Source organism: Staurois parvus, unplaced genomic scaffold (assembly GCF_062004578.1).
Source record: "Staurois parvus isolate SC_StPar_1 unplaced genomic scaffold, SC_StPar_1.0 ptg000114l, whole genome shotgun sequence".
In the NCBI taxonomy this organism is placed as follows: Eukaryota; Metazoa; Chordata; class Amphibia; order Anura; family Ranidae; genus Staurois; species Staurois parvus.
This window is the reverse complement of record NW_028317910.1, coordinates 4,204,766-4,217,500: the sequence shown is the minus strand read 5'-3', so window position 1 is coordinate 4,217,500 and position 12,735 is coordinate 4,204,766. Positions and strand designations below refer to the sequence as shown.

The 12,735-nt window shown below is 43.3% G+C and overlaps 1 protein-coding gene across 1 annotated transcript in view; it reads left to right on the top strand.

Moving 5' to 3' along the window:
* TULP3 (TUB like protein 3) overlaps positions 1-12,735 on the top strand; it is a 32,979-nt gene that overhangs the window by 8,685 nt on the left and 11,559 nt on the right. The window contains exons 4-5 of the mRNA XM_089671743.1: positions 679-1,050; positions 6,116-6,219. Of these exons, the coding sequence (XP_089527869.1) occupies positions 679-1,050; positions 6,116-6,219 (476 nt within the window). The remainder of the gene's footprint in view (positions 1-678; positions 1,051-6,115; positions 6,220-12,735) is intronic.

The window sequence follows — 12,735 nt, the reverse complement described above, 5'->3', positions numbered from 1 at the left end:
CAATTTAAGCAAGTTTCATGCGGTGCATGATTGCTAATGATCTGCAGCTTTCCTTTTTGTATCCTCATCTGTGATTTTGTCGCAAAATAAGGTGATTTTTTTTAACACTGAAAACGTGTGAAAGTGCTTTTAAAGTGTTACTAAACCCGCAAGAGTAAAATCAGTCTGTATATGCAGTTAATTATGCTTGTTATACTCAATGTGGAACCTAATAGGTCAGTCATCTGCTTTGTTTAAAAAGGCTGTTTGATCCGGTCTTCTCTGATACTCCCCTTTTTTTACTGTCTTCAATCTATCTGCCATAGTTAGAGCAGCAGTGTTAAGTCTGCACATGCTCTGTATGGTGTGTATTGCTATAGTTTTTTTTGTTTTTTTGGGAGGGTGCATGTGATCAGCACAGGGCCAATCAGTGCTGTCCATATGAGGGTCAGGGGTTATGCAGCCTCATAGGACAGTCAGAGGAGAATGATAGAAGTCCCACAACTGCTATATACTGCTGATGAGAAGCAGTTGACATTTACTAAAATAGTTGCATTTCCATGTTCTGTGTACTGTGGAAGACCAGATATAATGAATGCAAGGTCCTAGGTTTAGTAACACTTTAAATTGAATAATGTTTTCTCTGCCAGCGCTGTTTTTAAATGTACATGCTCCCACTCCTTTCCTTTACTGCTGCAGGAATTGATGGTCCAGCTGCCTTCCTTAATTCTGATACTCAGGACCTAGATTACAAAATCCACATTTTGTCAGTTGGAGAAACTTGCCTTGATGACACTGAATCTGACAACTCCAGACCCAGCTCTAGCGATGCAAACACCAGGTCAAGGCTTAGTGAGGGCAAAGCATCAGCGGAGGTTAGAGTCAGGTCTGAGGTCACCAGTGAATCCAGTGCCCAGTCTGCTGCCAGCGAGGTGAAACCTCAGAAGGTGTTAAAAGAGGCAAAGTCCCGATCCAGAAAGACCACAGCCCGACCTGATCCCATGGAGGAGGAGACTCGGGTGAATGCAGAAGAATCAAGACAGGATCTTCTGGAAAAGCTGCAAGAAAGGGGTAAGTGAAAATTTAACTTTGGTGCCCTGGTGCATTATCCTTTTGCCATGTGCATCATCTTCAGTATTTCACAGTTGTACAGGCTGAAATTACTTCTTATACTGCACACTGCAAGCTTCTCACAGTGTTCATCAGAAGCTGCAGCATGTCATACAAAGCCTGCCTTATTTCCTGGCTTGAGGATATCCATCAATATGGTATCGTCTAGCTCTTTCCTTCCCAACCTGAATGTCTTTGGCCTGCTCCTTTTAATTAGTAGGGGTTTAGCTCTTTGAATCATGGCAGATCAGCATGATGTGTGGGTGTTGTCTAAGGTGATCTATATGTAAATACAGCCTGCCTTGGAACACCCTCTCCTTCAGACTGACATCCATCCTTCAAAGCATTTTAATATTTGTCTAAGTGCCAGTTCACATATATGCGGTTTGAACCGCATCCAATCCGCATGGCATGTGAAATATGGTTCTTCTTCACATATGTCCGGTGCACTGGCAGTGCGGATTTAGTGCGGTTTTACAAAGAGTCATGTCCGATTTCTGAGCAGTGCGGTCCGGTTCAGGTGCGGATTACAGGCTATTGACTTCTATGGGAACGGTTTCTAAACCACACATGTGTGAACAGGATAAAATCCTGAGCTAATCCTGTCCTGAACCTGATGTAAACCTGACCTGAACTGCTGAACAACTACTGTGTCAATTATCTGTGAAACCCGAGCTTCAATCTGCACTGCACATGTGTGAATCAGCTCTAACTCTTCCCAAGAGCCAGTACATTACTTGCATCAGGCTCCTGTACTGAGTCAGGATGCTGTAATATTTTTACAACCTGCCAGCCTCTCCCAGCAGCCATGGTCTCCCTGCATTGCATAGACCCAGTGATGATGTCACTGCATCTAAAATATGGATTGTAATGGAATTGAAAAGGTTTCATTTAAAAATGTAATCAGCATGTTAATAAGGGGAACCAGTGAGGGAAAAATATAAGCAGATTAGATTTCAGTTCTAACTGATACAGATATCTATTTTTACTCATCATTGTAATCTGAGATTTGCTTGCTGTTGTATCTCAGGACAACAAAAATAAGCACATTTAGGCTGCTTTCACACTTTCTCTTCCGCTCTTGCGTTAAAAAAAGCAGAAGAAAAACACGTGACCATGTAATCCTATGGAACTCTTCACACTGGTCTGTTTGCAGGTCCGGTGCAGTTTTTAAAATCCTGCTTGCTGCATTTTTCTTACAGGTTTGGTGCAGTAAAAAAAAATGCACCTCCCTATCGAAGTAAAAAATACGCCAAAAACGTTTTTGGTGTGTTTTTTGAGTCGCATGTTCTTTAAAAAATGCACCGCAAACATGTGTAAAAATGTGGCAAAAAAGCATACGGATCAGTGTGAAAGTAGCCTTATTTATTCATGTTATGTCACTGAAAGGGCAGAAGCAGGAAATGGCATATAATTAAAACATTAAAGCAATTCTAAAGGTACATTTTTTTTTTCTTTTGTAAAATAACAAACATGTCTATACTTATCTACTGTGTGCAGTGGTTTTGCACAGAGCAGCCTGGATCCTCCTCTTCTCAGGTCCCTCACAGGCTCTCCTGGCTCCTTCTGTCTGTTGGGTGCCCCCACAGCAAGCAGCTTGCTATGGGGGCACTCGCTGCTCTGTGTGTCCATTCACACACGGAGCTGCGGCTTGGCCCCTCTCCCTCTCTCCTCAGTGGCTGACTGGCTGTGATTGACAGCAGCAGCCAATGGCTCCTGCTTGCTGTCTCAGCCAATGAGGGGGTAGAGACACGGGGTAGCCAAGGCTGTCATGCACATCACGATGAGGCTCAGGTAAGTATTGAAGGGGACTGGGGGGGATGCTGCACACAGAAGGTTTTTTACCTTCATGCATAGAATACATGAAGGTAAAAACCTTCAGCCTTTACAACCACTTTAAATTGCTTGGAAGAATAGTTGCTAGACAACCTATACAAGCTTCATATTAGTCAGCAAGTTTCCTCATCTGCTGATTTCTTCTAACTCTCAGGGACTGCATTGGCAAGTTATCCTCACTAGAATTTCCAGAACAGTCCAAATGCTGTGTCCATTACAAAGGCAAATAATGGCCTTCGACTCTCACAAGGCAGCATAAAGTGTGATTAAAGCCAAACTCTCAAACAAATTGGATCTCAGATATTTTTAAATAATGCTGGTATTAGTACCTGAATCTGTCTTTACATGATATATAGCCCTTTGCATGGTAGGACTGAGACTGGGAAAGTGAAATGTACTGTTAGGCTCTACTGTATTGCACGCCTATATTAGTCTGCTACTGGTAACTTGCTGACTGGATTACAGAGCACAGGGTTGACTTTGTCAGAATACTGCTGCACCATCATTGCTCAATCACAGGCTGGGCTGTATACTCAACCAAGCTGCCACCGCAGTGGATACAAATTTGGTCCAGGGCCTGCATGTGCAGTGTGGCAGGGGTGCCTCTCTTACAAGAATTGTACAGTACAACTGTGGGGTATCCCTTTCTAATGAATGCTAAAGCTCTGCTAAAATATTTGTAACCTTCATAATATTCCTTACATTCCTTTTTTGTGTTAAAACTGCAGTGATGGCTTTCGGCCAGTGCTTCCACCACCTGAATGTAAAGGGTGCAGCGAGAAGGATTATCTGGAGCCTCCGCTTGCTTTCCGGAAGACCTGTAAATGGACTGGGAAGCTACATTTGCCAGCATGCATTGTGGCACTTCTTCATAGTTCCAATAAGCTGCTGGAGCTGAGCATGAAATTCCCGGAGATGAGCAGATCATTATGTGTGCAGAGCAGGATTAGATCGATATTGGGCAGGAAACGGGTGTTAGAAGAAAGAGTGGTAGGGTATGTGGGTGGTGCATCTCTGATGAGTAACACAATGTGACATTAGTCATTGTGTCATGCTGTAGTCTCCAACAGCACAGTGGATACATTCAGTGACAACACATATTAACATTTGATATTCTGCTTTTGAACCAGCAAGTAGAGTTTTAGGCTCATGTTCACATTTTCCAGGCTGTTTATTTCCCTTTTATAGTGAAATTGGGATTGTCGATTTACCTAAAAAATCCATTTCTTAGCGTACATCACAGGACACAGGAAATCTTAATCTCCATTATGATGGGGTTATGCTGCCACCTTCAGGTGATTGGACAGGTAAAAAGACAGGAGATCCGCTCCAAGGCATAACCCCTCCCTATTACGTGAGCCTTCAGTTTTTGTGGCAAGCCATAAACCACAAAGGCAGAGGGTGGGATCCCTGTGTCCTGTGATGAACTTCGGAAAAGGATTTCTTAGGTAAACCAAACATCTGATTTTCTATATAATACATCCCAGGGCACAGGGTATCTTCTCCTTCACATTGTACCCTTCTTGGACCAAATCCTGGAAATTTAAATCTGACAGGTTGACTGTTGGATTTCAGGTAAATAACTGGTGTCTCATTAAAGGGAACCTGCCAAAGTAAATATACTATCATGTAAGGGGCCATTGGTCAAGCATATTGAGACACTGGAAATCAGAACAAACCAAAGTGGGTGTGTAAGGCTCTATTTTTTAGGTTGTAGTTGAGCCGTATCAAATTGCATGGTTCCAGTTGTTTTTGCAGATTGTTCTAGGTTTTTCTGAGGGGATTTAGGAGCATGACACATGACATGAAGGCTTGCTGGCCTGGTGACAGGCATGGTCCTTCTTTTACATGATTTCAGCTTCCTTTACACTTTCTTTCTTTTTCTTCTCTGTATTCTTTATGGAAGAATAAGTGACACCCATAGCATTGAGGGTTTCGTGGTATGGAGTAAGAATGCACCAATATGATTTTTTTGATTGGCGAGTATGAGTGTGAGCCGATACTGAATGCCAATACTTTATGGTGCGATTTGCGTCAATACAGAATATATGGATGAAAATTGCACCGCAAAGAATAGCATGTGATTTGAACAGGAATGTGATTCCTGTCCAAATCGCATGCGGTTTCCCTACTGCTCTTGTGTGAACCCCGACTTGTCATAGCTCCTTGTTCACACAGGAGTGGTGCTGGAAACTTCCCTGCACTGATCCCATACTGAGCGGAGAGTGGGAGGGAAGGGCATGTGAGGATGTATATTTTGGTGTTGGCCATTAGAGGATGGAGGCAGATGCTCCGGATTCTCAGCTGTAGGAGAGGAGAGCCGCAGCAATGCTCCAGATTCTCAGCTGTAGGAGAGGAGAGAAACTGTGAGGATTTGAAATCCTTGCAGGGTTGACAGTACAGGCTAAACTACTTTTGATTATTCAGCACCGTCATGGTGCTGACCAATCAGAAGCCATCTAGCTACTGGCTGACAGACACAAAGGCTGTCTGTAGTTGTAGTTTGTACATTCACAGAATATAATGAATGAATGACGCGGCTGGGTGTTAAGCTTGTGATGAGCGGAGGTAGAAGTTTCCTCGTTTGCTGTCAAAACAGGGGATTGGGGCAGAGGCTGATGCATCTGTAACATGATATGGGTGTAACATGTTTCAAAAGGTGAACTTATCCTTTTCACATCTTTGAATAAGCCCATTCTCTGTGCAGAGCCACTGACAGATCTGTGTGCATCCACTTCAGAGCTGCATGCAGGCAGCCCATAGAAAAAGATGCACACGCAGCTCCAGCATGGACACAATCGCTCGGCAAATTTTGACATGCGGGCGAGAGCGGGTGCACAAATCCAAATGTAGAGGCTTTGTGTTTGGATCCATTCATCCATGCACCCACTCCTGCCCGCATGTCAAATTGCCATTCCAGCACTGCATGTGCATCCACTTATATGGGGTGCCTACACGCAGCTCCGAGGTGGATGCACGCACATCTGCCAGTGGCTCTACGCAGGGGATGGGCTTCTTTTCTCTGAAGCTGCCCTATCTAGTTTTTCCATTTGTTAGAGAACTCTTTCCTTGGTGTCAGTTGCTGTTATGATTCTCCCAGTTGTAGCACTGCCATCTAATGGATTTATGTATATCATACACAAGTATGATTTTCCTTATGTACAATATTTTGAATTTATGTTGCACACAGGTATCTCTGAGAGCCTGAACTTTGATGAAGACTCTTCAGATGGGGAGGATGCAGACTCTGGAAGTACACGGCCTGGTTCTTCGTCCAGTAAAAAGTCTCTGACAGTAAGCTTTGTGAAGGACAAATTCTTTTCTGTTCATACTCCTGGGCGCACACATGCCTATTTGTTAAAGATGAACTCCAGTTTTCCCTTCAGTCTGGCACAGTCGTGCTGGCTACCCCCATATGGAAATAGTTTATTCTAATTTCACTGCACACTGTGAGCTTAGCACAGTGTGCTTTAGAAGCTGTAGCAAGTCAGATAGAGCCTGCCTCATTTCCTGTGTGGAAGACATTGGGTATCATCTAGGCCTTTTATACTCATCGATCCCTGGCCTGCCCCTTTTATTCATTAAATTACAGTTCTGTGAATCATGGAGGCTCAGCTACTTAAGGCTGTCTGCATGCAATTACAGATTTCATAGGAAGGTACACTCCTCCAGATTTACATCCGTCCATGAAAGTGGTGTGATATCTGCAGAAATCCTCTCAAGAATAAGCTCACTGCTTTCATTAGGGCCAAGGGCTTTTTGAGAGGAGCACTGATGTAGGGTGCTGTGATGTTTTTAGGAGGCTATGTACAGTGCATTGCTGCACCCCCCCCCCATCTGCCTGCATTGCATGGAGAAGCACAGAGACCCAGTGATGACATGAAATATAATTAATTAATTAACAACCAACCACCCCACCCTTATAGTATAAATCTAGCGCACCTTTATGCGGAAGCACTTTGCTGGGGGGGGGGGACGTTGCTGGGGTTCTTTCCTTTAGAGATTATTTCTAGAAATGATTCTTTATACAAGTGATTTGCACTTCAGGCTCTGTACTCCAGCGATTGCACGAAGTGAGCACACATACAGTAGCAAGCTGCACTGAATAGCACAAAACAGGCTGCAGGTGACCCTCTCTCTATTCTGTTCTCCTTCTACTCTGTAGCATGCGCTTTCTACCACTCCTTGTGACAGTTGTCTGCTCTCCTTAAAGTCTCTTTCCTTTTATCCCTCTTCTCCATCCCACAGCTTATATACATCACCCTCCCTTCTGCCTTCTCCCTGTTGCTGCACTCATCAACTTCTACTAATTCTAAATCCACAAGCTCATAAAACCTCCAGGACACTAAGGCATGTCCCCTCATATAAATCACACTCCCATATTACCTCCCTCACGCCCACCTAACCACATTCCCCCTGGACCCTGTTCCATCGCAAATGCTACGGTCACCCTCTGGCTTTATCCTACACTACCTAACTTACAGCTTCAATCTCTCCTTCTCTTCGAGCATCTTCCCCTATTCTCTAAAACTAGTCAGCCCTCAAAAGCCCTCACTAGACCCCACCAATGTTAACATCCCAAGACCCATCTCCTTACTCCCTTTTTCCTCCGAATGCCTTGAACACTGGTCTACAACCAGCTGAGCAACCACCTCACTGAGAATATTCTTTTTGATCCCCTTCAGTCTGGATTTCGTTCTCAGCACTCCATGGAAACTGCTCTCCTCAAACTTACGAACGATCTACTAATGGCTAAAACCAGTGGACACTATTCTGTACTCCTACTCCTGGACCTCTTTACTGCCTTTGACACAGTGGACCACTCCCTCCTCAAAAAACTTGTTTGGTCTCCATGACTTTGCTCTTCATTGGTTCTCATCCTACCTATCCCACCGTACATTCAGTGTCACTTACAATTCTACTTCCTCTTCCTTTCTCCTTTGGGGTTCCCCAAGGCTCTGTTCTGGGACCCCTCCTATTCTCAATGTACACCTCCTTTCTAGGTCAGTTGATTGCCTCCCATGGCTTTCAGTATCATTTCTATGCTGATGATACCCAATCTTGGAAGTTTTACAATGGCCTTCATTAGCTCCATGTTGTGTGCTATTTGGTGCTATGATAACATGGCTTGATTTTTTTTCCAACATTTGTTTTGACAATTTAAAATATCTTAATCATATAGGAGCACAACACCATAATAAGAAGAAGTCTTGATACGGACTGTTTTGCTTGAGTGTGCTGGTTAACTGTGGTGGTTTTAAGAACTATGCTAAGCAAATGTATAGAATTTGAATATGAAGACCTGCCAGATCCACTTCTGAGTAGAGTATTGATCTGTCTTGCTGTCCTTGTACCCCTCTTTTTTAATCCCTTTTTACCCCCCACTCATTGAAGGCTGAATTTGGATGCTCTATCTGTTTGATACATGGTAAAACAAATATATATATACACATACTATATTGCCAAAAGTATTGGGACACACCTCCAAATCATTGGATTCTGGTTTTCCAATTACCTTCATGGCCACAGGTGTATAAAATTAAACACCTAGCCATGCAAACTGCTTCTACAAACATTTGTGAAAGAATGGGTCACTCTTAGGAGCTCAATGAATTCAATCGTGGTACTGTGATAGGTTGCCACCTGTGCAAGAAGTCCATCCGTGAAATTTCCTTGCTACTAAATATTCCACGGTCAGCTGTTAGTGGTATTATAACAAAATGGAAGCAACTGGGAACAACAGCAACTCAGCCATGAAGTGGTAGGCCACGTAAAATGACAGAGCGGGCTCAGCGCATGCTGAAGCACACAGTGCGCAGAAGTCGCTAGCTAAAGACCTCCAAACTTCATGTGGCCTTCAGATTAGCACAACAACAGTGTGTAGAGAGCTTCTTGGAATGGGTTTCTATGGCTGAGCAGCTGCATCCAAGCCTTACATCACCAAGTGCAATGCAAAGTGTCGGATGCCGTGGTGTAAAGCATGCCGCTACTGGACTCTAGAACAGTGGAGACATGTTCTCTGGAGTGATGAATCATGCTTCTCTGGCAATCCAACGGACATGTCTGGGTTTGGCAGTTGCCAGGAGAACGGTACTTGCCTGAATGCATTGTGCCAAGTGTAAAGTTTGGTGGAGGGGGATTATGGTGTGGGGTTGTTTTTCAGGGGTTGGGCTTGGCCCCTTAGTTCCAGTGAAGGGAACTCTTAAAGTGTCAGCATACCAAGACATTTTGGACAATTTCATGCTCCCAACTTTGTGGGAAGAGTTTGGGGATGGCCCCTTCCTGTTCCAACATGACTGCACACCAGTGCACAAAGCAAGATCCATAAAGACATGGATGAGTGAGTTTGGGGTGGAGGAACTTGACTGGCCTGCAGAGTCCTGACCTCAACCCGATAGAACACTTTTGGGATGAATTAGAGCGGAGACTGGGAGCCAGGCCTTCTCATCTGACATCAGTGCCTGACCTCACAAATGTGCTTCTGGAAGAATGGTCAAACATTCCCATAGACACACTCCTAAACCTTGTGGACAGCCTTCCCAGGAGAGGTGAAGCTGTTATATCTGCAAAGGGTGGGCCAACTCAATATTGAACCCTACGGACTAAAAGCTGGCATACATTATACAATTTTCTGTTAAATTTCTGGCAAATGTACTTTAGATTTACCTCAACTATGTAGTGCAAGGGGCTGCCTAATTGGATACAATTGAAAGTGTTGTTTAGGTTTGACCTCATATTATATGGTTTTTGGTAAATCTAAAGCAAAATTCTCAAGAAAATTGTATAATGTGTGGCCAGCCTAAGACTCGGATGTTATTTAAATTCATGTGCGTGTTAAGCTTCCCAATACTTTTGGCAATAATAGTGTGTGTGTGTATATATATATATATATATATCTCTTTACAAAGTTTATTACAACCCCCAATTCCAAAAAAGTTGTGACACTGTGTAAAATCTACATAAAAACAGAATGCATAACATGATTAGGTATAAAAAGAGCATCTTAGAGATTCGGAGGAGTTAATTTACTAAAATTGGAGAGTACAAAATCTGGTGCAGGTGCATAGTAGCTAATCAGCTTCTAACCTCAGCTTGTTTTATTAAATTTTGACAGAAAAGAAAAACCTGGAAGCTGATTGGTTTTTGTGCAGAGCTTCACCAGATTTTTCACTCTCTAGTTTTAGTAAATCAGCTTCATAACCCCTCTCAGAAGTAGAGATAGGCAGAGGTTCGGCAATCTTTGAAAAGCTGTGTCCAAAAATCATTGAACCAGGCAAGTTATCCAACTTCACTGGAAAAGTACTTCCCCTCCTCCCTTAAAGAATGGATTGCATGTACGGGTACCATCCTTAGATTTCAAAAAAGGTATTTATCAGCATTGAGGATGCCCTGCTAAATTCGATAGGGTATGGGGAGGTTGGCATGCCATACCAGGGATGGCTCCAGTAGAACTGGTTATGGACAGATTTTTGGGGTAGAATGTCTTAGATTCTCCAAAGCTGATTTTCAGTCTGTAAAAATAAAAAATCGGTGAACAATTTTTTTACATGGCTTCTTGACTTTTTTTGGAATTGGGGTTGTGCATCTGTGTGTATATACAGTACATTGCAATACATGGTTAAGCTGGCCAATTGCGTCAGAGGAACAGATCTGAAAAAAGCATAGAGTGCTACCCCTATCCCATTGCTAAAAATTGGCTAGATATAGGAGTGATAGAACCTTTTTACACATTGCAATATGTATAGTGCTCATTGGTGAAACATTGAGGGTATAACATAGTGTGTGTATATATATATAATTATTGTACAGGATTTATATAGCGCCAACAGTTTGCTCAGTGCTTTACAATATAACGGGAGACACTACAGCAACAATACAGTTCAATACAAGAGGGATTTGAGGGCCCTGATCCTTGGAGCTTACAGTCTAGTAGGGAGGGGCTAGTGGTACAAAAGGTAGTAACTGTGGGGGATGGACTCGTAGGAGGAGTAGAAGATTCCAGTATTAGCTGAGGGCAGGATAGGCTTCCCTGAAGAGATAGGTTTTCAGAGATCGCCTAAAAGTGAGCAGAGTAGGCGATAGTCTGATAAATTGGGGTAGAGAGTTCCAGAGGATGCTCTGGAGAAGTCCTGGAGACAAGCATGGGAGGAGGAGACAAGGGAGCTAGAGAGCAGGAGGTCGTGCGAGAAGCGGAGAGTACAGTTTGGGTGATATTTAGAGACAAGATCTGTGATGTAATTTGGGGCAGAGTTATAAATGGCTTTATACCTCAGTGTTAGTGTTTTGAATTTTATCCGTTGGGCAATGGGAAGCCAGTGGAGGTATTGGCAGAGAGGGGTGGCAGATACAGAATGGTTAGTAAGGTGGATGAGTCTGGCAGCAGCGTTCATGATATATATATATATGTAGTGGAGTAGTAGCAGCAGCTCAAAACCTATCGTCTGATTTTTCGCTTTTCCCTACCTCTATTTTTGCCATGTTACAACATAGTACGACCCAGAAAGGCCTTCTCTCTAACTGCTACACCTAATTATTGCCTATTTACCTGGAAGCATATCCTTGTAGGGCCTTGGACAGGTGGGAACCTGATGTTGGGGAATTCACAGGAGAACAGTGAGAAATGGCCTTAGAGGCAGTGCATGATAGTTCCTTATATACAGTCAGGTCCATAAATATTGGGACATCGACACAATTCTAACATTTTTGGCTCTATACACCACCACAATGGATTTGAAATGAAACAAACACGATGTGCTTTAACTGCAGACTGTCAGCTTTAATTTGAGGGTATTTACATCCAAATCAGGTGAACGGTGTAGGAATTACAACAGTTTGCATATGTGCTTCCCACTTGTTAAGGGACCAAAAGTAATGGGACAATTGGCTTCTCAGCTGTTCCATGGCCAGGTGTGTGTTATTCCCTCATTATCCCAATTACAATGAGCAGATAAAAGGTCCAGAGTTCATTTCAAGTGTGCTATTTGCATTTGGAATCTGTTGCTGTCAACTCTCAAGATGAGATCTAAAGAGCTGTCACTATCAGTGAAGCAAGCCATCATTAGGCTGAAAAAACAAAACAAACCCATCAGAGAGATAGCAAAAACATTAGGCGTGGCCAAAACAACTGTTTGGAACATTCTTAAAAAGAAGGAACGCACCGGTGAGCTCAGCAACACCAAAAGACCCGGAAGACCACGGAAAACAACTGTGGTGGATGACCGAAGAATTCTTTCCCTGGTGAAGAAAACACCCTTCACAACAGTTTGGCAGATTTAAGAACACTCTCCAGGAGGTAGGTGTATGTGTGTCAAAGTCAACAATCAAGAGAAGACTTTACCAGAGTGAATCCAGAGGGTTCACCACAAGATGTAAACCATTGGTGAGCCTCAAAAACAGCAAGGCCAGATTAGAGTTTGCCAAACGACATCTAAAAAAGCCTTCACAGTTCTGGAACAACATCCTATGGACAGATGAGACCAAGATCAACTTGTACCAGAGTGATGGGAAGAGAGAGTATGGAGAAGGAAAGGAACTGCTCATGATCTTAAGCATACCACCTCATCAGTGAAGCATGGTGGTGGTAGTGTCATGGCGTGGGCATGTATGGCTGCCAATGGAACTGGTTCTCTTGTATTTATTGATGATGTGACTGCTGACAAAAGCAGCAGGATGAATTCTGAAGTGTTTCGGGCAATATTATCTGCTCATATTCAGCCAAATGCTTCAGAACTCATTGGACGCCGCTTCACAGTGCAGATGGACAATGACCCAAAGCATACTGCAAAAGCAACCAAAGAGTTTTTTAAGGGA